Source organism: Heliangelus exortis, chromosome 2 (assembly GCF_036169615.1).
Source record: "Heliangelus exortis chromosome 2, bHelExo1.hap1, whole genome shotgun sequence".
Lineage (NCBI taxonomy): Eukaryota > Metazoa > Chordata > Aves > Apodiformes > Trochilidae > Heliangelus > Heliangelus exortis.
In genome coordinates this window covers 150,625,000-150,646,870 of record NC_092423.1, presented here as the reverse complement: position 1 = coordinate 150,646,870, position 21,871 = coordinate 150,625,000, and the positions used below count along the sequence as shown (strand labels likewise).

The 21,871-nt window shown below is 50.4% G+C and overlaps 6 protein-coding genes across 6 annotated transcripts; 3 read left to right on the top strand and 3 right to left on the bottom strand.

The window, feature by feature from the left end:
- Positions 1-2,176: 2,176 nt before the first annotated feature.
- Positions 2,177-2,563, bottom strand: LOC139793806 (feather beta keratin-like). Its single transcript, XM_071738716.1, has one exon. The coding sequence runs from the start codon at positions 2,543-2,545 to the stop codon at positions 2,177-2,179; it is 369 nt and encodes a 122-aa protein (XP_071594817.1). The 5' UTR covers positions 2,546-2,563.
- A 1,751-nt stretch (positions 2,564-4,314) lies between these two features.
- LOC139792977 (claw keratin-like) lies at positions 4,315-7,294 on the bottom strand. The gene is made up of 2 exons (XM_071736970.1): positions 6,861-7,294; positions 4,315-4,517 (listed from the first exon to the last, which is right to left on the bottom strand). The coding sequence occupies exons 1-2, from the start codon at positions 7,291-7,293 to the stop codon at positions 4,315-4,317; spliced, it is 636 nt and encodes a 211-aa protein (XP_071593071.1). The 5' UTR covers position 7,294.
- A 3,063-nt stretch (positions 7,295-10,357) lies between these two features.
- Positions 10,358-10,976, bottom strand: LOC139793805 (feather keratin-like). The gene has a single exon (XM_071738715.1). The coding sequence runs from the start codon at positions 10,956-10,958 to the stop codon at positions 10,641-10,643; it is 318 nt and encodes a 105-aa protein (XP_071594816.1). The 5' UTR covers positions 10,959-10,976; the 3' UTR covers positions 10,358-10,640.
- A 3,211-nt stretch (positions 10,977-14,187) lies between these two features.
- LOC139793804 (feather keratin-like) lies at positions 14,188-14,915 on the top strand. The gene has a single exon (XM_071738714.1). The coding sequence runs from the start codon at positions 14,206-14,208 to the stop codon at positions 14,533-14,535; it is 330 nt and encodes a 109-aa protein (XP_071594815.1). The 5' UTR covers positions 14,188-14,205; the 3' UTR covers positions 14,536-14,915.
- A 1,655-nt stretch (positions 14,916-16,570) lies between these two features.
- Positions 16,571-18,614, top strand: LOC139792976 (feather beta keratin-like). Its single transcript, XM_071736969.1, has 2 exons — positions 16,571-16,636; positions 18,249-18,614. The coding sequence occupies exons 1-2, from the start codon at positions 16,571-16,573 to the stop codon at positions 18,612-18,614; spliced, it is 432 nt and encodes a 143-aa protein (XP_071593070.1).
- Positions 18,615-20,728: 2,114 nt separating this feature from the next.
- On the top strand, positions 20,729-21,091 carry LOC139792974 (feather beta keratin-like). The gene has a single exon (XM_071736968.1). It carries the CDS (start codon positions 20,747-20,749, stop codon positions 21,089-21,091), a length of 345 nt encoding a protein of 114 aa, XP_071593069.1. The 5' UTR covers positions 20,729-20,746.
- Positions 21,092-21,871: the final 780 nt, after the last annotated feature.

Sequence of the window (21,871 nt, the reverse complement as noted above, 5' to 3'; positions counted from 1 at the left end):
GGAAAGGCTGACGTAACTAATGACTCTTTGCCTCAGTGTTTAAAATCCGACCAGGTTGTCCAGATCTCCATCCCCGTGGGAAGAGTGGGAAGAGTTGGACCAGGACTCTACTGAAGCCCCCATCATCCAAGGGAAATCCTAGGGGACTTTCTTCAACACTTAGACACTCAGAGGTCTCTCCAGGGAAGGTTTCTGAGGGAGGTGCTGGAAGTGTTCCCCGAGCCACTTCCCATCAGCTGCCTGGAGGTTGCCCGGGTTGGATCTTGATGCCATGTTCTGTTCTTTGTGAGGCTGGAGTAGCGTTGGGGAGAGAAAGGAAGAGGAGGCCTGTCAAGCTTGGATGCAAAAGAACTTTATTGATTTTCAAAGCAGAGTGAAAAGGCAGGAGCATTGAGCTGGAAGGGAGCATATCTGAGGTACGAGTAGTGCAACCATCAGTCTGCGTCCCTTGTGGAAGACAGATCTTGCCGGAGCACCAAGGTCTGGTTTACCTGGTTACTCAGAGCTTTCATGTGTGTACTCTTTGCTGGGTAAAAAGTTGTCTGGATGTCCTGTCCCAAAGAGTGGTGGTGATGGGTGCTCAGTGCAGTGTGTGGCCAGTCAAAAGTCCCTTTTCTAGGGCTGAGTTTTGTGGCCAGTTCTCCCTAATATCCTTCTGGATGATCTGGGGGACGTGATAGAGTGCACACTCAGTAGGTTTTCGGATGACAGCAGGTTTGGGAGGAGTGTTGGTCTCAGAAGGCTGTGCAGAGGGGTCTGGAGAGGCTGGATTGATGGGCTGAGGCCAATTTGATTAGATTCAGGAAGGGTCGGTGTCGGGTCCTGCACTTGGGTCACACCAACCCCAGGCAATGCTCCAGATCTTGGGAAGAGCAGCTGGGAAGTGTCAGGAGAAAAGGAGCTGGGTGTGTTGGTGAGCAGTGGAGAGAGAATAGGTGAGAGAAAGAACTCTAGAGACAGCAAGAGGAGACAGGAAGTGGTCCAGGTTCCAGAGCAAGGAATCACCTGAAGCCTTTGGTGAAGGCCTCGGTGAAGCAGATTTTCTCCGTGCAGCCCATGGAGGGCCCTGGTGAGGTAGGACAGGTGCCTGTGCTGCTCTGTTGGTGGGTGCACGGCAGGCAAGAGGCACGCTGGGCCAGTGCAGAGCTGGGCTGAGGGTGCCAGGGAGTCAGGTGGGCTCCCATTGGCCCCTAGAAAGGGGGTTGTGTAACTGGATGTACATCAGTCCCTGGGGAAAGATGGTTTGAAGCACTGAAAGGCCATGATGGTGCTGAAGAGTCTGGAGCATCTGGAGCATATGAGGAGAGGGTGAGAGAGCTGGGAGTCTTTAGCCAGGGGACAAAAATGGGTGAGAGACACAGACATAAGTGTGTCTGAATGCCAGACAGGATGAGATGGAGCTGAGGGAGAGCAGCTCTTCCTGGTGAAAGAACTAGCAGGACATGAGTCCGTAGGCACAGTGGAAAATAACAGGTATTCCACAGGAAGGGAAAGCAAGACCTTTTCATTGTGAGTTAGTCAAATGGTCAAAAAGGTGATGGAGTCTCCATCCTTTCAGATACAAAAACCCAGACAGGCCATGAACTCAGAAAAGCTGATGAAGCTGGCCCTGGTGTAGTATTGGTGACAATGGACATGTTCTGTGGAGGTTGCTGCTGAACTCAATGATGGTGGGGCAGGTGAAGGTCTTGTGTCACAGGCTGCAAGGCCTCCTGTGCTACTTGGTCTTGTCATTGCTATGGTCAAACTCCCTAAGTGAGGACTTGCAGGTCTTTTCCACCCACCCTGGTTGGATCTTGATCTTTGGTTTTGTTCTTTTGTGACTGGATGAGCCTTGGGGAAAGTAAGGAAGAGGAGGCGTGTCAGGCTTGGATGCAAAAGAACTTTATTGATGGAAAAACAGAGTAAAGAGGCAGGAGCATTAATGTGGAAGGGAGCATATCTGAGGTGCAAACAGTGCAACCATCAGTCGGCATCCCTTGTGGAAGACAGATCTTGCCAGAGCACCAAGGTCTTTGTGCCTTTTGATGTGAGGAGAAGAGAGGAGATCCCTGATGTAGTTTGGCTTGTGAGAAGGAGGTATCAGAGGAGGAGGCATCAGAAGAGAAATGGTCTCCCTTGATGTGGTGGGTTGCAGGGTGCAGGTGTTTGCTGTCATAGGTTGTAGGGAGGGCCCTTAGCAGATGCCACAGCCTCCTCTACCTCCCAGGCCGTAGCCACATCCGTAGCCATAGCCCAGGCCTCCCAAACCATAGCCCAGGCCATAGCCCAGGCCTCCCAGACCTCCCAGGCCATAGCCCAGGCCGTATCCGGAGTTGATGGGCACTCCCAGGGCACTGAGGTCGTTGCCCACGGCAGCGGATGCGGAGGATCCAACGGCGGTGCTCTGGGGGAAGGAGGTGAGGATGGGTCCTGGCAGGGTGACGAGGACAGGAGGAGGTTGCATGACAACGCGGGAAGCCTCACACTGCCTGACACAGGGCTCGTTGCAGCTGTTAGCCAGCGGGGTGGGTCCGCAAGAGCCGCAGCGGTCGTAGCAGGCCATGTGTGTGGTGTGGAGGGGTGGCTGTGGAGGAGAGAGAGGGTGTTGAGAAAGCGTTGGGGCAGAGTGGGTGAGGAGAAGGCAGGAGGGGCAGGGGGTTGAGGCTCACCTGGTTGTTGGTGTCAGCGGAGAAGGGGTGAGGAGAAGTGTGTGAGGGAGAGAGGCGCTGGGCCGGCTTTTATGCTGGTCCGCGAGGGGCGGGACAGCCTTTGGGCATGAGGACATTGTGCAGCAAGCAGCTCCTGAGGACACAGCCTCCTCCTCAGGAATGAGGATCTTTTCTGCCTCCATCATCCCTTTTTTCTGCCTCCATCGTCCCTTTTTATCTTCTTTTAATAAGGACATGCCTTCTGACCATGTTGACAGTCTTTAGGTGAGGGGAGGTGTGTTTGGGAGTCTTTTCCTGGCAGATGTATGTCATGGCATTTTTGGAGACGTGACCAAGCCCCAGGAGTGGTTGGGTGCCATCAGCGTGGTTCAATTGTGTCATCACTGAGCTTGGAAGTGGGAGAGTTGTAGAGTCCCTTCCAAGCCAAACCATTCTATGATCTCATAGCACTCGTGTGGTGAGGTTTGCGGGCAGGTTGTGAAGGAGAGCCCTGAATTCCTGTCAGCCCTTGCGGTGTGCTCTGGGCTTTGGAGAAGCGCTGGGCATGAGGCTGTGCCTGGTTCATCACACTGCTTCTCTTGCTGCCATCTCACAAGGATTTTCTTTAGTCCTTGTTATTCCTGCTGGGTGTGCTCTGTCTTTGTCTTGGTGTCCTTCTTGCTTGTTATGTTAGAGGTGGGTGTGTAGGTTATGGAGTGAGGGGTTGCTGTGTTCTGGTTTGTGAGTAGGGTTCCAGTGATGGACTGGCAGATGAGGCCATGTGGGAGAGAAGCAGCCTGAGTGAACTGAGATGTTTGGCTGGAACTGAGGGAACGTAGAGACTTTATGACCTTATCAAAAAGGGGTTTGTAAGTTCAGGACTGCGAAGAACTTGTGAGATGAAGTTTAGAGAAAAGTGGAATGGCCAAAAGTAACTAGAACGGAACCCAGAGTAGTTGCTTGGGACTGAGTCTTTTGCAGGCTAGTTTTGAGGGAAGCAGCGGGGTTCTTGAACCTCAGAATGGTTTGTTTCATCTAGATCCAACCAAATTGTGATATTTTTCATAATTTCATCATTTTTCCTCCCTTTTTGTCATTTTTTGACTTTTTTTGTCATTTTTTGTCATTTTCCGTCATTTTTCTTCTTTTCCTCATTTTTCCTCATTTTTCCTCATTTTTCCTCATTTTTCCTCATTTTTCCTCATTTTTCCTCATTTTTCCTCATTTTCTGATTTTTTCTTTTTTTGTCTGTTTTCCTTATTTTCCTTATTTTTCCACATTTGTCCTCATTTTCAGCAGTTTTCATCTTCTTTTGTCATTTTTTGTCATTTTTCTTCATTTTTCATCATTTTTTGTCATTTTTGTCCTGTATTCTCTTTTGTCACTTTTCGTCAGTTTCCATCTTTTCGTCATTTTCATAATTTTCATCTTTTTTCGTCACTTTTAGTCATTTTTTAACATTTTTCATCATTTTCCATGATTTTTTGTCATTTTCATCTTTTTTCATCACTTTTCGTCACTTTTTGTCACTTTTTGACATTTTTCATCATTTTTCATCATTTTTTGTCTTTTTTCATAATTTTCGTCATTTTTTATCATTTTCCTCATTTTCACTTTTTTAACTTTCGTCATTTGACTCATTTTTCGTCATCTTTCATCTTTTTTTGTCTCTTTTCACAGTTTTTCATCGTTTTTCATCACTTTTGTCACTTTTGTCATTTTCGTCATTTTCGTCATTTTTGTCTTTTTCATCACTTTCGTCGTTTTCCATCATTTCCCATCCTTTTCCATCATTTTCTGACATTTCCCGACATTTCTCAACATTTCCCAACATGTCGAGTTTCTTCCACTTGACCACATTTCTCCAAGTCCTGTTGATATTCATGGCTGAACACAGTGCTTTGGTTGAAAGTGAGAAAAACCAAAGTGTTTTTCTCCCATTGTCAGAGGGCGCAGGCAGTTCAAGTTGTCGTTTGGTTTTGGAGGGAGAAAACGAGAAGGGTGAAGTCGAGCAGGGGTGAGGGAAAGGCTGACGGAACTAATGACTCTTTGCCTCAGTGTTTAAAATCCGACCAGGTTGTCCAGATCTCCATCCCCGTGGGAAGAGTGGGAAGAGTTGGACCAGGACTCTAATGAAGCCCCCATCATCCAAGGGAAATCCTAGGGGACTTTCTTCAACACTTAGACACTCAGAGGTCTCTCCAGGGAAGGTTTCTGAGGGAGATGCTGGAAGTGTTCCCCAAGCCACTTCCCATCAGCTGCCTGGAGGTTGCCCGGGTTGGATCTTGATGCCATGTTCTGTTCTTTGTGAGGCTGGAGTAGCGTTGGGGAGAGAAAGGAAGAGGAGGCCTGTCAAGCTTGGATGCAAAAGAACTTTATTGATTTTCAAAGCAGAGTGAAAAGGCAGGAGCATTGAGCTGGAAGGGAGCATATCTGAGGTACGAGTAGTGCAACCATCAGTCTGCGTCCCTTGTGGAAGACAGATCTTGCCGGAGCACCAAGGTCTGGTTTACCTGGTTACTCAGAGCTTTCATGTGTGTACTCTTTGCTGGGTAAAACATTGTCTGCATGTCCTGTCCCAAAGAGTGGTGGTGATGGGTGCTCAGTTCAGTGTGTGGCCAATCAAAAGTCCCTTTTCTAGGGCTGAGTTTTGGGGCCAGTTCTCCCTAATATCTTTGTGGATGATCTGGGGGACGTGATAGAGTGCACAGTCAGTAGGTTTTCGGATGACAGCAGGTTTGGGAGGAGTGTTGGTCTCAGAAGGCTGTGCAGAGGGTTCTGGAGAGGCTGGATTGATGGGCTGAGGCCAATTTGATTAGATTCAGGAAGGGTCGGTGTCGGGTCCTGCACTTGGGTCACACCAACCCCAGGCGACGCTCCAGATCTCGGGAAGAGCAGCTGGGAAGTGTCAGGAGAAAAGGAGCTGGGTGTGTTGGTGAGCAGTGGAGAGAGAATAGGTGAGAGAAAGAACTCTAGAGACAGCAAGAGGAGACAGGAAGTGGTCCAGGTTCCAGAGCAAGGAATCACCTGAAGCCTTTGGTGAAGGCCTCGGTGAGGCAGATTTTCTCCCTGCAGCCCATGGAGGGCCCTGGTGAGGTAGGACAGGTGTCTGTGCTGCTCTGTTGGTGGGTGCACGGCAGGCAAGAGGCACGCTGGGCCAGTGCAGAGCTGGGCTGAGGGTGCCAGGGAGTCAGGTGGGCTCCCATTGGCCCCTAGAAAGGGGGTTGTGTAACTGGATGTACATCAGTCCCTGGGGAAAGATGGTTTGAAGCACTGAAAGGCCATGATGGTGCTGAAGAGTCTGGAGCATCTGGAGCATATGAGGAGAGGGTGAGAGAGCTGGGAGTGTTTAGCCAGGAGACAAAAATGGGTGAGAGACACAGACATAACTGTGTCTGAATGCCAGACAGGATGAGATGGAGCTGAGGGAGAGCAGCTCTTCCTGGTGGAAGAACTAGCAGGACACGAGTCCATAGGCACAGTGGAAAATAACAGGTATTCCACAGGAAGGGAAAGCAAGACCTTTTCATTGTGAGTTAGTCAAATGGTCAAAAAGGTGATGGAGTCTCCATCCTTTCAGATACAAAAACCCAGACAGGCCATGCACTCAGAAAAGCTGATGAAGCTGGCCCTGGTGTAGTATTGGTGATAATGGGCATGTTCTGTGGAGGTTGCTGCTGAAGTCAATGATGGTGGGGCAGGTGAAGGTCTTGTGTCACAGGCTGCAAGGCCTCCTGTGCTACTTGGTCTTGTCATTGCTCTGGTCAAACTCCCTAAGTGAGGACTTGCAGGTCTTTTCCACCCACCCTGGTTGGACCTTGATCCCTAATTTTGTTCTTTCTGAGGCTGGATGAGCCTTGGGGAAAGAAAAGGAAGAGGAGGCGTGTCTGGCTTGGATGCAAAAGAACTTTATTGATGGAAAAGAAGAGTGAAAAGAGTGGAAGGGAGCATATCTGAGGTGCAAACAGTGCAACCACCAGTCAGCATCCCTTGTGGAAGACAGATCTTGCCAGAGTACCAAGGTCTTTGTGCCTTTTGATGTGAGGAGAAGAGAGGAGATCCCTGCTGTAGTTTGGCTTGTGAGAAGGAGGAGGAGAAGGCTTGTCTGATACAGAGGAGGAGGCATCAGAAGAGAAATGTTCTCCCTTGATGTGGTGGATTGCAGGGTGCAGGTGTTTGCTGTCATAGGTTGTAGGGAGGGCCCTTAGCAGATGCCACAGCCTCCTCTACCTCCCAGGCCGTAGCCACATCCGTAGCCATAGCCCAGGCCTCCCAGGCCGTAGCCCAGGCCGTAGCCCAGGCCGTAGCCCAGGCCATAGCCCAGACCATAGCCCAGTCCTCCCCGGCCTCCCAGGCCGCCAAGGCCGTAGCCCAGGCCATAGCCCAGGCCTCCCAGGCCATAGCCTACACCATAGCCCAGGCCGTATCCGGAGTTGATGGGCACTCCCAGGGCACTGAGGTCGTTGCCCACGGCAGCGGATGCGGAGGATCCAACGGCGGTGCTCTGGGGGAAGGAGGTGAGGATGGGTCCTGGCAGGGTGACGAGGACAGGAGGAGGTTGCATGACAACGCGGGAAGCCTCACACTGCCTGACACAGGGCTCGTTGCAGCTGTTAGCCAGCGGGGTGGGTCCGCAAGAGCCGCAGCGGTCGTAGCAGGCCATGTGTGTGGTTTGGAGGGGTGGCTGTGGAGGAGAGAGAGGGTGTTGAGAAAGCGTTGGGGCAGAGTGGGTGAGGAGAAGGCAGGAGGGGCAGGGGGTTGAGGCTCACCTGGTTGTTGGTGTCAGCGGAGAAGGGTTGAGGAGAAGTGTGTGAGGGAGAGAGGCGCTGGGCCGGCTTTTATGCTGGTCCCCGAGGGGCGGGACAGCCTTTGGGCATCATCGTGCAGCAAGCAGCTCCTGAGGACACAGCCTCCTGCTCAGGAATGGGCTGGAGCAAGCTTTTCTGCCTCACTCATCCCTTTTTATGTTCTTTGATTAAGGACATGCCTTCTGAGCATGGTGACATTTTTTGGGTGAGAGGAGGTGTGTTTGGGAGTCTTTTCCTGGCAGATGTATGTCATGGCATTTTTGGAGACGTGACCAAGCCACGGAAGTGGTTGGGTGCCATCAGCGTGGTTCAATTGTGTCATCATTGAGCTTGGAAGTGGGAGACTTGTAGAGTCCCTTCCAAGCCAAACCATTCTATGATCTCCTGGCACTCGTGTGGTGAGGTTTGCGGGCAGGTTGTGAAGGAGAGCCCTGAATTCCTGTCAGCCCTTGCAGTGTGCTCTGCGCTTTGTGGAAGTGCTGGGCATGAGGCTGTGCCTGGTTCATCACACTGCTTCTCTTGCTGCCATCTCACCAGGCCGGTCTTTAATCTTGGTCTTTCCTGCTGGATGTGCTCTGTGTTTGTCTTGGTGCCCTTGTTTCTCGTCAGGTTCCAGATGGGGATGTCTGTTTCCTGAGTAGGTTCAGAAGATTCCCTCTCTTTGGATAGGGAGTCTTCATGGACTGGCAGATGAGTGAACTGAGAGCTTTGGCTGGAGGTGAGGGAAGGCAGAGACTTTATGACCTTATCAAAAAGGGGTTTGTAACTCTAGGACTGCAAAGAATTTGTGAGATGAAGTTTAGAGAAAATTGGAATGGCCAAAAATAACTAGAACTGAACCCAGCCTTGTTCCTTGCGACTGATTGTTTTGCAGGCTAATTGTGAGGCAAGCAGCAGGGTTCTTGAACCACAGAATGGTTTGGGTCATCTAGATCCAACAAAACTGTGGTTTTTTTCACCATGTTTCGTGATGTTGCGTGATGTTTCGTGATGTTTCGCCCTTTTCGTCCTTTCATGTCATTTTGAGTTACTTCCAGTTGGTCACATTTCTCCAACTCCTGTTGACATGCATTGTTGAACAGACAGTTTTTGTTGAAAGTGAGAAAAAACGAAGTGCTTTTATGACCTTGTAAGAGGACGCAAAAAGGTCAAGGTGTTGTTTGGCTGTGGTGGGAGAAAATGAGAAAGGTGAAATCGAGCAGGGGTGAGGGAAAGGCTGACGTAACTAATGACTCTTTGCCTCAGTTTTGAAAATAAGACCAGGTTGTCCAGATATCCATCCCCGTGAGTGGGAAGAGTTGGACCAGGACTTTAATGAAGCCCCCATAATCCAAGAGAAATCCTAGGGGACTTTCTTCAACACTTAGACACTCAGAGGTCTCTCCAGGGAAGGTTTCTGAGGGAGCCGCTGGAAGTGTTCCCCGAGCTACTTCCAATCCAGCTGACTGGAGGTTCTTGAATGTGATGCCCATCTACAGGGAGGACCAGAAAGAGGCACCAGGGAACTACAGCCCTGTCAGTGTGACCTTGGTGTTGGGGAAGGTTCTGGAGCAGATCATCTGGAGTGCCTTTAGAAAACCTGTAGAGTAGAAGCAGGCAATCAGTCTCCTTCAGCATGGGTTTATGAAAGGCAGGTCCTGCTTGATTATCCTGACCTCCTTCTCTGACAAGGTGACCCAGTCATTGGATGAGGGAAATGCTGTGGATGTTGTCTACCTGGACTTCAGTAAAGCCTTTGTTTGCAACAGCATCATCCTGGATTTTCATGGCAGGTGTTTGTCAGGGCATTTTTCAGACCAAAGCCCAGGAGAGGTGAGGTGTCATCAGTGAGGTCAGAGGTTGTCATCTGAGGGCTTTGAAGGTGATGGACTTCCAACACAAACCATTCTCTGATCCCATGGAATTTGTGAGGTATGGTTTGGGGGTGCTGTGAAGAGGGATCCTCATTTCCTGGGAGCCCTGTCAGACTGATCATGGCTTTGGAGTTGTAGCAGGTGTGAGGCACTGCCCCTTCCAAGCCTCTTGTTCTGCATCTTTCCTTTGCTGCCATCTTGCTAAGCTTGTTTTTAGGTCTGTCCCCTCCCACTGGGCACGCTCTGTAGGGGTCTTGGGCCTGGAGAGGCTGGAGTACTGTTAGGGTCTGTAACTATTATTCAATCTGTTGTTTTCGAGGATATAGATATCGAGCCTCTGCTGATATGTATCACACAGATTGCAGAAGTAGCAGGGCCAGCATAATTAGCATATTATCTCTTTAGACGTGATGAGATTTTAATGAAGGAGTCAGACGTGATACCTATGAAACAGTGTAAAGTGAAGTAGGGGAGCCAGGGATCTGCTGACTGACGCATTTCAAGAGTAAAAAAGGTGGGGAGCCAGAGGAAATCTGTTTTGCTACAGTTTAAGAGAGACAGTCGTGTTGACGAGAAAAATCTGTCAACAGGAAATTTCCTTGGGTTTGCTGAATCAAGAGAGAATTTCCTTTCAATGTGTCCACATCAGCAGTAAAGCAGGGGGAGTGGGAGACGGGTTTGCTGGGTACCTGTTGTCCAGGAAACGCTAAGGCTGTGCAGATGAAGATCTTGCCACAATGGAATGTGCAAAAATTCATTAGTGGCGTGCAACCCTTTCTTGAGGATATTGAAGGGCTTGTGTCAGGGTCCAGAAGCCATCTGTGTGCTCCTGTATGGTGGTGTTCCTTGGGACATAGTTTCTAAGAGAGGTCTTATATCCCTTTTGCAATCAACCCAGCCAACGACCTCTTGATGGCTTAGTTTGTGCTGGGTAAGTTTGGGAGAAGAAAGGAAGAAGAGGCTTCTCAGATTGTAATAATAAAGAAATTTATTGATGAAAATCTTGTGAAAAGGTAAGAGTACCTAGTAGAAGGGAGAACTCCTTGTGTCAAAATGGTGGTACTCTGAGCTGAGGTCCCTTGTCAGCAGGAGGTTCTACAATAGGCAAGCATGATGACCCTGGTCGTCATGCCTTGTGTTAGGACCAGCTCACTTGAGGTCCCCCAGTGGTCTGAAGTTTCTCAGCAGGGATTTGGAGTGAGGAGTAGAGGTAGAAAATGTGGCACTGTAGAGAAGGGTATGTGAGAAGGAAGGAAGGATGGAGATCAAGAGCCCAGAGGTGTGTATTCAGTCCATGCCATGGGTTGCAGGGTGTGAGTGGTTGTTTTCAGAAGTGGTGTTGTGTGTTCTTAGCAGATGCCACAGCCTCCTCTACCTCCAAAGCCATAGCCCAGGCCTCTCAGGCCTCCCAGGCCGTAGCCCAGGCCGTATCCGGAGTTGATGGGCACTCCCAGGGCACTGAGGTCATTGCCCACGGCAGCGGATGCGGAGGATCCGACGGCGGTGCTCTGGGGGAAGGAGGTGAGGATGGGTCCTGGCAGGGTGACCTGGACAGTGGAAGGCTGGATGACAATGCGGGAAGCCTCACACTGCCTGACACAGGGCTCGTTGCAGCTGTTAGCCAGCGGGGTGGGTCCGCAAGAGCCGCAGCGGTCGTAGCAGGCCATGTGTGTGGTGTGGAGGGGTGGCTGTGGAGGAGAGAGAGGGTGTTGAGAAAGCGTTGGGGCAGAGTGGGTGAGGAGAAGGCAGGAGGGGCAGGGGGTTGAGGCTCACCTGGTTGTTGGTGTCAGCGGAGAAGGGTTGAGGAGAAGTGTGTGAGGGAGAGAGGCGCTGGGCCGGCTTTTATGCTGGTCCCCGAGGGGCGGGACAGCCTTTGGGCATCATTGTGCAGCAAGCAGCTCCTGAGGACACAGCCTCCTGCTCAGGAATGGGCTGGAGCAAGCTTTTCTGCCTCACTCATCCCTTTCTCTGTTTGTTTTTTTAGGAACATGCCTTCTGAGCATGGTGACATTTTTTGGGTGTCCTGCTAGTTCTTTCACCAGGAAGAGCTTCTCTCCCTCAGCTCCATCTCATCCTGTCTGGCATTCAGACACACTTATGTCTGTGTCTCTCACCCATTTTTGTCCCCTGGCTAAAGACTCCCAGCTCTTTCACCCTCTTCTCATATGCTCCAGATGCTCCAGACTCTTCAGCACCATCATGGCCTTTCAGTGCTTCAAACCATCTTTCCCCAGGGACTGATGTACATCCAGTTACACAACCCCCTTTCTAGGGGCCAATGGGAGCCCACCTGACTCCCTGGCACCCTCAGCCCAGCTCTGCACTGGCCCAGCGTGCCTCTTGCCTGCCGTGCACCCACCAACAGAGCAGCACAGACACCTGTCCTACCTCACCAGGGCCCTCCATGGGCTGCAGGGAGAAAATCTGCCTCACCGAGGCCTTCACCAAAGGCTTCAGGTGATTCCTTGCTCTGGAACCTGGACCACTTCCTGTCTCCTCTTGCTGTCTCTAGAGTTCTTTCTCTCACCTATTCTCTCTCCACTGCTCACCAACACACCCAGCTCCTTTTCTCCTGACACTTCCCAGCTGCTCTTCCCGAGATCTGGAGCGTTGCCTGGGGTTGGTGTGACCCAAGTGCAGGACCCGACACCGACCCTTCCTGAATCTAATCAAATTGGCCATCAATCCAGCCTCTCCAGACCCCTCTGTGCAGCCTTCTGAGCCCAACACTCCTCCCAAACCTGCTGTCATCTGAAAACCTACTGAGTGTGCACTCAATCACCTCCTCCAAATCATCCACAAATATATTAAGGAGAACTGGCCACAGAACTCAGCCCTAGGAAAGGGACTTTTGACTGGCCACACACTGCACTGAGCACCCATCACCACCACTCTTTGGGACAGGACATCCAGACAATTTTTTACCCCGCAAAGAGTACACACAGGAAAGCTGTGAGGAACCAGTTGAACCAGGAGGATGCTGTGGAAACACAGACAATGTCTTTACTGAAGTCCAGGTAAACAACATCCACAGCATTTCCCTCATCCAATGACTGGGTCACCTTGTCAGAGAAGGAGGTCAGGATACTCAAGCAGGCCCTGCCTTTCATAAACCCATGCTGAAGGAGACTGATTGCCTGCTTCTACTCTACAGGTTTTCTAAAGGCACTCCAGATGAACTGCTCCAGAACCTTCCCCAACACCAAGGTCACACTGACAGGGCTGTAGTTCCCTGGTGCCTCTTTCCGGTCCTCCCTGTAGATGGGCATCACATTCAAGAACCTCCAGTCAGCTGGATGGGAAGTAGCTCGGGGAACACTTCCAGCGGCTCCCTCAGAAACCTTCCCTGGAGAGACCTCTGAGTGTCTAAGTGTTGAAGAAAGTCCCCTAGGATTTCTCTTGGATTATGGGGGCTTCATCAAAGACCTGGTCCAACTCTTCCCACTCACGGGGATGGATATCTGGACAACCTGGTCTTATTTTCAAAACTGAGGCAAAGAGTCATTAGTTACGTCAGCCTTTCCCTCACCCCTGCTCGATTTCACCTTTCTCATTTTCTCCCACCACAGCCAAACAACACCTTGACCTTTTTGCGTCCTCTTACAAGGTCATAAAAGTACTTCGTTTTTTCTCACTTTCAACAAAAACTCTCTGTTCAACAATGCATGTCAACAGGACTTGGAGAAATGTGGCCAACTGGAAGTAACTCAAAATGACAAGAAAGGACGAAAAGGACGAAACATCACGAAACATGGTGAAAAAAACCACAGTTTTGTTGGATCTAGATGACCCAAACCATTCTGTGGTTCAAGAACCCTGCTGCTTGCCTCACAATTAGCCTGCAAAACACTCAGTGGCAAGGAACTAGGCTGGGTTCAGTTCTAGTTACTTTTGGCCATTCCAATTTTCTCTAAACTTCATCTCACAAATTCTTTGCAGTCCTAGAGTTACAAACCCCTTTTTGATAAGGTCATAAAGTCTCTACCTTCCCTCAGTTCCAGCCAAAGCTCTCAGTTCACTCAGGCTGCTTCTCTTCCACATGGCCTCATCTGCCAGTCCATGGAGACTCCCTGTCCAAAGAGAGGGAATCATCTGAACCTACTCACGAAACAGACCACAGCAACCTCTCACTCCATAACCTACATCCCCATCTGGAACCTGACGAGAAACAAGGGCACCAAGACAAACACAGAGCACATCCAGCAGGAAAGACCAAGATTAAAGACCGGCCTGGTGAGATGGCAGCAAGAGAAGCAGTGTGATGAACCAGGCACAGCCTCATGCCCAGCACTTCTCCAAAGCCCAGAGCACACTGCAAGGGCTGACAGGAATGCAGGGCTCTCCTTCACAACCTGCCCGCAAACCTCACCACACGAGTGCTATGAGATCATAGAATGGTTTGGCTTGGAAGGGACTCTACAAGTCACCCACTTCCAGGCTCCGTGATGACAAAAATTAAACCACACTGGTGGCACCCAACCACTCCTGGGGCTTGGTCACGTCTCCAAAAATGCCATGACATACATCTGCCAGGAAAAGACTCCCAAACACACCTCCTCTCACCCAAAAAATGTCACCATGCTCAGAAGGCATGTCCTTAATCAAAGAACATAAAAAGGGATGAGTGAGGCAGAAAAGCTTGCTCCAGCCCATTCCTGAGCAGGAGGCTGTGTCCTCAGGAGCTGCTTGCTGCACAATGATGCCCAAAGACTGTCCCGCCCCTCGGGGACCAGCATAAAAGCCGGCCCAGCGCCTCTCTCCCTCACACACTTCTCTTCAACCCCTTCTCCGCTGACACCAACAACCAGGTGAGCCTCAACCCCCTGCCCCTCCTGCCTTCTCCTCACCCACTCTGCCCCAACGCTTTCTCAACACCCTCTCTCTCCTCCACAGCCACCCCTCCACACCACACACATGGCCTGCTACGACCGCTGCGGCTCTTGCGGACCCACCCCGCTGGCTAACAGCTGCAACGAGCCCTGTGTCAGGCAGTGTGAGGCTTCCCGCGTTGTCATCCAGCCTCCTGCTGTCCTCGTCACCCTGCCAGGACCCATCCTCACCTCCTTCCCCCAGAGCACCGCCGTTGGATCCTCCGCATCCGCTGCCGTGGGCAATGACCTCAGTGCCCTGGGAGTGCCCATCAACTCCGGATACGGCCTGGGCTATGGCCTGGGCTACGGCCTGGGAGGCCTGAGAGGCCTGGGCTATGGCTTTGGAGGCAGAGGAGGCTGTGGCATCTGCTAAGAACACACAACACCACTTCTGAATACCACCACTCTCACCCTGGCACCCATGGCATGCACTGAAGACACACCTCCAGGCTCTTCATCTCCATCCTTATTTCTTTCCACATACCCTTCTCTACAGTGCCACGTTTCCTACCTCCTCTACTCCTCACTCCAACTCCCTGCTGAGAATCTTCAGAACACCAGGGGACATCCAGTGAGCTGGTCCTAACACAAGGCATGACGACCTGGGTCATCATGCTTGCCTATTGAAGAATCTCCTGCTGACAAGGACCTCAGATCAGAGTACCTCTATTTGGACACCAGGACTGCTCCCTTCCACTTGGTACTCCTTGCTTTTCGCGCGATTGTCATCAATAAATTTCCTTATCATCAAAATCTGAGAAGCCTCTTCTTCCTTCCTTCTCCCAAATCTCACCCAGCTCAAACTCAGCCATCAAGAGGTCGTTGGCTGGGTTGATTGCAAAAAGGGATGTAAGACCTCTCTTAGAAACTATGTCCCAAGGAACACCACCATACAGGAGCACACAGATGGCTTCTGGACCCTGACACAAGCCCTTCAGTTTCCTCAAGAAAGGCTTGCACAACACTTATGAAATTTTACAACTTCCATTGTGGCAAGATCTTCATCTGCACAGCCTTAATGTTTCCTTGACAACAGGTGTCCATCAGGCCCATCAATCACTGCCCCTGCTACACTGGTGATGTGGACACACTGATAATATGAAATTATCTCTTGATTCATGAGAACCAAAGCTATTTCCAGTTAACAGATTTTCTCTCAACAAAGATTGTCTTTCTTAACCTTTAGGAAAACCTATGTCCTCTGCCTCCCCAGCTTAGTTTACTATTTTCAAGAATGCATCAGTCAGCAAATCCCTGGCTCCCCTACTTTGCTTTACACTCTTTAATAGGTATCGCGCCTGGCTCCTTCGGTAACATCGCATTAGGTCTCTAAAGATAAAATAATAAAATCAGCTAATAATGCTGGCCAGACATCTAATGCAGATTGACAGTAAACACAATAGAATTCTGGGAAAGACCCGAATATCAAAAGGAAGGTCTCCAGTCACCAATTTTAACCATCTGACAACAATTAATGGAAGGAAAGCAGTTTTCTGCTATAGAAAACATGGATGGAAAGGAGAAAATGCAGCAACAGCTCAGGCAACAGTTAAAGAAGCAGAATCATCCTGAAATCAGCAGCCAAGACAGAGCAGCACACCAAAAGCCTGAGGAGAAGCAGACAGAAGCAGACAGAGGCAAAGTCAGCAGCATCCCCACCTGCAGCCAGCCGCAGCTTTTCTTCAGAGGGTGAGAAAGCTTAATTGTTGCCTTTCTTTCTAATTAGCCCTTTTCCCTGGGTGATTAATAAGTTTAAAAAACTGGTCTGCTTTCTACTCTCCCACTAATGATTCCCTCTTAAGACTGCTTTCAAAAGTGGTGTCATTTTGTCCCTAAAATGCATCAGTGTCATTTGCTTAAACCTGCAAACCTGTTATTTCTGCAATTTGTGTGATGCATATGAGCAGAGGCTCATCTATGCCCTCACAAAAAAAAAGATTAAATAATAATTATGGACCCTAACAGTACTCCAGTCTCTCCAGGCCCAAGACCCCTACAGAGCGTGCCCAGTGGGAGGGGACAGACCTAAAAACAAGCTTAGCAAGATGGCAGCAAAGGAAAGATGCAGAACAAGAGGCTTGGAAGGGGCAGTGCCTCACACCTGCTACATCTCCAAAGCCCAGACCAGCCTGACAGGGCTCCTAGGAAAGGGAAACCCATCTTCACAACACACACACAAACCACACCACACAAATGCCATGACATAATACAATGGTTGGGGTTGAAAGACTCCTTAAAACTCATCAGTGCCCAAGCCTTCAGATGACAACCTCAAAGCTCACTGAAGACACCCCACCTCTCCTATGCTTTGCTTTGAAAAATGCCCTGACACACCCCTCCTCTAAAAACACACCCAAACACTTCATTTCTCAAAAAAACTGTCACCAGGCTCACAAGGACACGTACACATGGACGGCTATGACCGTTGCACTTGTGGCTTGTCACCCAATGAAACCATCCAGCTCCCACAGGATGTGTGGTTGTCATCTCTCAAGACCCAAGGACTCCAGAGGATCCAGTTGCCCAGTACTCCATCCTTCATCACTCATCCCACAGCACAGGAACACAACTGTATCCAGGATTCATCAAAAGAAGAAATTGTTTCATTTGACAGTGGTGAGACATAAAAGAGCTCGATGAAATGAGTACTTAGAAAATCTGGTCTAGTAAAAGTAAATCGAACTACAAAGAAGTAACTAAGAATAACTACAAAACATTCAGTGGGTTTGATCTAGATGACCCAAGCCATTCTGTAGTTCTAGAATTCCTAAGATTGCCTCACAATCATCCTGGAACACACTCAGTCCCAAGGAACCACGGTGGGTTATGTTTTAGTTACTTTTTGGCCCTTCTGATTTTCTCTCTTCATTATCTCACTAAATCCTTGCAGTCCTCAAGTTCCAAACCCCTTTTTGCAAAGGTCATAAAGTCTCAGCATTCCCTCAGTTCCAGCCAAAACTCTCAGTTCACTCAGGCTCCTTCTCTTCCACACAGACTCATCTGCCAGTCCACGAGGACTCAATATCCAAGAAAAAGCATTCACCTGAAACCTTCTAACGAAATAGACCACTGCACACTCTAAATCCAAAAATCCTTTCCACAGAAATTCAGCCCCTACCTGGAACTCAAAAAACATCTCAAGCTTCCTCTGTCCTCTTACAAGCTCATAAAAATTATTTGTTGTTTTTCAGTTTCAACCAAAAAGATGTTCAAACATTTTGAACTTCCTCCTGGTCAGTTTAATTCCCAAAATATAGGGACTCTTTCACAAAACACAGAAATAACTGCCCCTGTAGATGTCTCACTCACAAAACATTACTTACCCAGTAAACCAAGCACAAAGAGCTACAAATGTGCAAGGAAGAAGGACACAGAGACAGCCAGAGAGCACACCCAGAGGAAAAGACCAGGACTAAAGACAGGCCCAGTGAGATGGCAGCAAGAGAAGCAGTGTCATGAACCAGGCACAGCCTCATGCCCAGCACCTCTCCAAAGCCCAAAACACACTGCAAAGGCTGACAGGAATTCAGGGCTCTCCTTCACAACCTGCCCGCAAACCTCACCACACGAGTGCTATGAGATCATAGAATGGTTTGGCTTGGAAGGGACTCTACAAGTCACCCACATCCAGGCTCCGTGATGACAAAAATTAAACCACACTGGTGACACCCAACCACTTCCGCGGCTTGGTCACGTCTCCAAAAATTCCATGACATACATCTGCCAGGAAAAGACTCCCAAACACACCTCCTCTCACCCAAAAAATGTCACCATGCTCAGAAGGCATGTCCTTAATCAAAGAACATAAAAAGGGATGAGTGAGGCAGAAAAGCTTGCTCCAGCCCATTCCTGAGCAGGAGGATGTGTCCTCAGGAGCTGCTTGCTGCACAATGATGCCCAAAGGCTGTCCCGCCCCTCGGGGACCAGCATAAAAGCCGGCCCAGCGCCTCTCTCCCTCACACACTTCTCCTCACCCCTTCTCCGCTGACACCAACAACCAGGTGAGCCTCAACCCCCTGCCCCTCCTGCCTTCTCCTCACCCACTCTGCCCCAACGCTTTCTCAACACCCTCTCTCTCCTCCACAGCCACCCCTCCACACCACACACATGGCCTGCTACGACCGCTGCGGCTCTTGCGGACCCACCCCGCTGGCTAACAGCTGCAACGAGCCCTGTGTCAGGCAGTGTGAGGCTTCCCGCGTTGTCATCCAGCCTCCTGCTGTCCTCGTCACCCTGCCAGGACCCATCCTCACCTCCTTCCCCCAGAGCACCGCCGTCGGATCCTCCGCATCCGCTGCCGTGGGCAACGACCTCAGTGCCCTGGGAGTGCCCATCAACTCCGGATACGGCCTGGGCTACGGCCTGGGAGGCCTGGGAGGCCTGGGAGGCCTGGGCTATGGCTACGGATGTGGCTACGGCCTGGGAGGTAGAGGAGGCTGTGGCATCTGCTAAGGGCCCTCCCTACAACCTATGACAGCAAACACCTGCACCCTGCAACCCACCACATCAAGGGAGACCATTTCTCTTCTGATGCCTCCTCCTCTGATACCTCCTTCTCACAAGCCAAACTACATCAGGAATCTCCTCTCTTCTCCTCACATCAAAAGGCACAAAGACCTTGGTGCTCTGGCAAGATCTGTCTTCCACAAGGGACGCCGACTGATGGTTGCACTGTTTGCACCTCAGATGTGCTCCCTTCCACATTAATGCTCCTGCCTCTTTACTCTGTTTTTCCATCAATAAAGTTCTTTTGCATCCAAGCCTGACACGCCTCCTCTTCCTTTCTTCCCCCAAGCCTCATCCAGCCCCCAAAAGAACAGAACTAGGGAGCAAGATCCAACCAGGCCACGTGGAAAAGTCCTGCAACACATACCACACAAATGCCACGACACCATGCAATGGTTTGGGTTGAAAGACTCCTTAAAGCTCATCAATGCTGAACCCTTCCGATGAAAACCTCAAAGCTCACTGATGACACCCCGCCTCTCCTATGCTTTGCTTTGAAAAAGGCCCTGACACACCTCCTCTGAAAACACTCCAAACACTTCATTTCTCAAAAAAACTGTCACCAGGCTCACAAGGACACGTACGACCGCTGCGCTTGTGACTTATCTCCCAATGAAACCATCCAGCTCCCACAGGATGTGTGGATGTCATCTCTCAAGACCCAAGGACTCCAGAGGATCCAGTTGCCCAGCACTCCATCCTTCATCACTCATCCCACAGCACAGGAAGACAACTGCGTCCAGGGATTCATCAAAGGAAGAAATTGTTTCATTTGACAACGCTGAGACATAAAACAGGTCAATGAGAGAAGCTGTGGATGTCTCCTCAACACGAGTGTTGACCAGCATGTCAACAAGACTTGGAGAAATCTGGTCAAGTGGAAGTAACTACAACTAACAAGAAGTTTCTAAAAAAAACTAGAAATAACACAGTGGATTTCACTCTAAATGACCCAAGCCATTCTGTGGTTCTAGAATTCCTCAGCTTGCCTCACAATCGGCCTGCTAACACTCAAATCCAAGGAACTGGGGTGGTTTCCGTTCTAGCACCTTTTGGCTCTCCCAAGTTCCTCTGTAGCTTACCTCATAAAATCCTTGCAGTCTTCAACATACAAATCCCTTTCTTTTTCACAAAATAATAAAGTCGCTACGTTCCCTCGGTTCCAGCCAAAGCTCTCAGTTCACTCAGGCTGCTTCTCTTCCACATGGCCTCACCTGCCATTCCTTAGGAACTCCCTATCCAAAGAGAGGCAATCACCTGAACCCTACTCAAAAAAAAAGACCACTGCACCCCCTCACTCCAAAAATCCTTCCCAAAGAAATTCAACCCCCACCTGAAACGTAAGAAGCAAGAAGGGCACCAAGAAAACAGAGAGCTCACCCAGCAAGAAGAGCTAATGACAGGCCTGGTGAGATGGCAGCAAGAGAAGCAGTGTGATGAACCAGGCACAGCCTCATGCCCAGCACTTCCACAAAGCGCAGAGCACACTGCAAGCAAATGAGGGCTGTCCTTGAAAACCTGCCCGCAAACCTCACCACACGAGTGCTATGAGATCATAGAATGGTTTGGCTTGGAAGGGACTCTACAAGTCACCAAGTTCCAAGCTCCATGACGACCAAAGTAAACCACACTGATGGCACCCAACCACTCCCGGGGCTTTGTCAGGTCTCCAAAAATGCCATGACATACATCTGCCAGGAAAAGACTCCCAAACACACCTCCTCTCACCCAAAAAATGTCACCATGCTCAGAAGGCATGTCCTTAATCAAAGAACATAAAAAGGGATGAGTGAGGCAGAAAAGCTTGCTCCAGCCCATTCCTGAGCAGGAGGCTGTGTCCTCAGGAGCTGCTTGCTGCACAATGACCACCAAAGGCTGTCCCGCCCCTCGGGGACCAGCATAAAAGCCGGCCCAGCGCCTCTCTCTCTCACACACTTCTCCTCACCCCTTCTCCGCTGACACCAACAACCAGGTGAGCCTCAACCCCCTGCCCCTCCTGCCTTCTCCTCACCCACTCTGCCCCAACGCTTTCTCAACACCCTCTCTCTCCTCCACAGCCACCCCTCCACACCACACACATGGCCTGCTACGACCGCTGCGGCTCTTGCGGACCCACCCCGCTGGCTAACAGCTGCAACGAGCCCTGTGTCAGGCAGTGTGAGGCTTCCCGCGTTGTCATCCAGCCTCCTGCTGTCCTCGTCACCCTGCCAGGACCCATCCTCACCTCCTTCCCCCAGAGCACCGCCGTCGGATCCTCCGCATCCGCTGCCGTGGGCAACGACCTCAGTGCCCTGGGAGTGCCCATCAACTCCGGATACGGCCTGGGCTACGGCCTGGGAGGCCTGGGAGGCCTGGGAGGCCTGGGCTATGGCTACGGATGTGGCTACGGCCTGGGAGGTAGAGGAGGCTGTGGCATCTGCTAAGGGCCCTCCCTACAACCTATGACAGCAAACACCTGCACCCTGCAACCCACCACATCAAGGGAGACCATTTCTCGTCTGATGCCTCCTCCTCTGATACCTCCTTCTCACAAGCCAAACTACATCAGGGATCTCCTCTCTTCTCCTCACATCAAAAGGCACAAAGACCTTGGTGCTCTGGCAAGATCTGTCTTCCACAAGGGACGCCGACTGATGGTTGCACTGTTTGCACCTCAGATGTGCTCCCTTCCACATTAATGCTCCTGCCTCTTTACTCTGTTTTTCCATCAATAAAGTTCTTTTGCATCCAAGCCTGACACGCCTCCTCTTCCTTTCTTCCCCCAAGCCTCATCCAGCCCCAAAAAGAACAGAACTAGGGAGCAAGATCCAACCAGGCCACGTGGAAAAGTCCTGCAACACATACCACACAAATGCCACGACACCATGCAATGGTTTGGGTTGAAAGACTCCTTAAAGCTCATCAATGCTGAACCCTTCCGATGAAAACCTCAAAGCTCACTGATGACACCCTGCCTCTCCTATGCTTTGCTTTGAAAAAGGCCCTGACACACCTCCTCTGAAAACACTCCAAACACTTCATTTCTCAAAAAAACCGTCACCAGGCTCACAAGGACACGTACGACCGCTGCGCTTGTGACTTATCTCCCAATGAAACCATCCAGCTCCCACAGGATGTGTGGATGTCATCTCTCAAGACCCAAGGACTCCAGAGGATCCAGTTGCCCAGCACTCCATCCTTCATCACTCATCCCACAGCACAGG

What these genes read in the sequence shown, in the direction of transcription:
- LOC139792976 (XM_071736969.1), top strand. Translation starts at nt 16,571, where the DNA reads ATGGACGGCTATGACCGTTGCACTTGTGGCTTGTCACCCAATGAAACC. An exon ending in CCATCCAGCTCCCACAGGAT is followed by an intron (nt 16,637 to 18,248) that starts GTGTGGTTGTCA and finishes TCTCCTCCACAG; the next exon opens with CCACCCCTCCACACCACACA.
- LOC139792974 (XM_071736968.1), top strand. Translation starts at nt 20,747, where the DNA reads ATGGCCTGCTACGACCGCTGCGGCTCTTGCGGACCCACCCCGCTGGCT.
- LOC139793804 (XM_071738714.1), top strand. Translation starts at nt 14,206, where the DNA reads ATGGCCTGCTACGACCGCTGCGGCTCTTGCGGACCCACCCCGCTGGCT.
- LOC139793805 (XM_071738715.1), bottom strand. Translation starts at nt 10,958, where the DNA reads ATGGCCTGCTACGACCGCTGCGGCTCTTGCGGACCCACCCCGCTGGCT.
- LOC139792977 (XM_071736970.1), bottom strand. Translation starts at nt 7,293, where the DNA reads ATGGCCTGCTACGACCGCTGCGGCTCTTGCGGACCCACCCCGCTGGCT. An exon ending in ATGTGGCTACGGCCTGGGAG is followed by an intron (nt 4,518 to 6,860) that starts GTAGAGGAGGCT and finishes CACTGTGTTCAG; the next exon opens with CCATGAATATCAACAGGACT.
- LOC139793806 (XM_071738716.1), bottom strand. Translation starts at nt 2,545, where the DNA reads ATGGCCTGCTACGACCGCTGCGGCTCTTGCGGACCCACCCCGCTGGCT.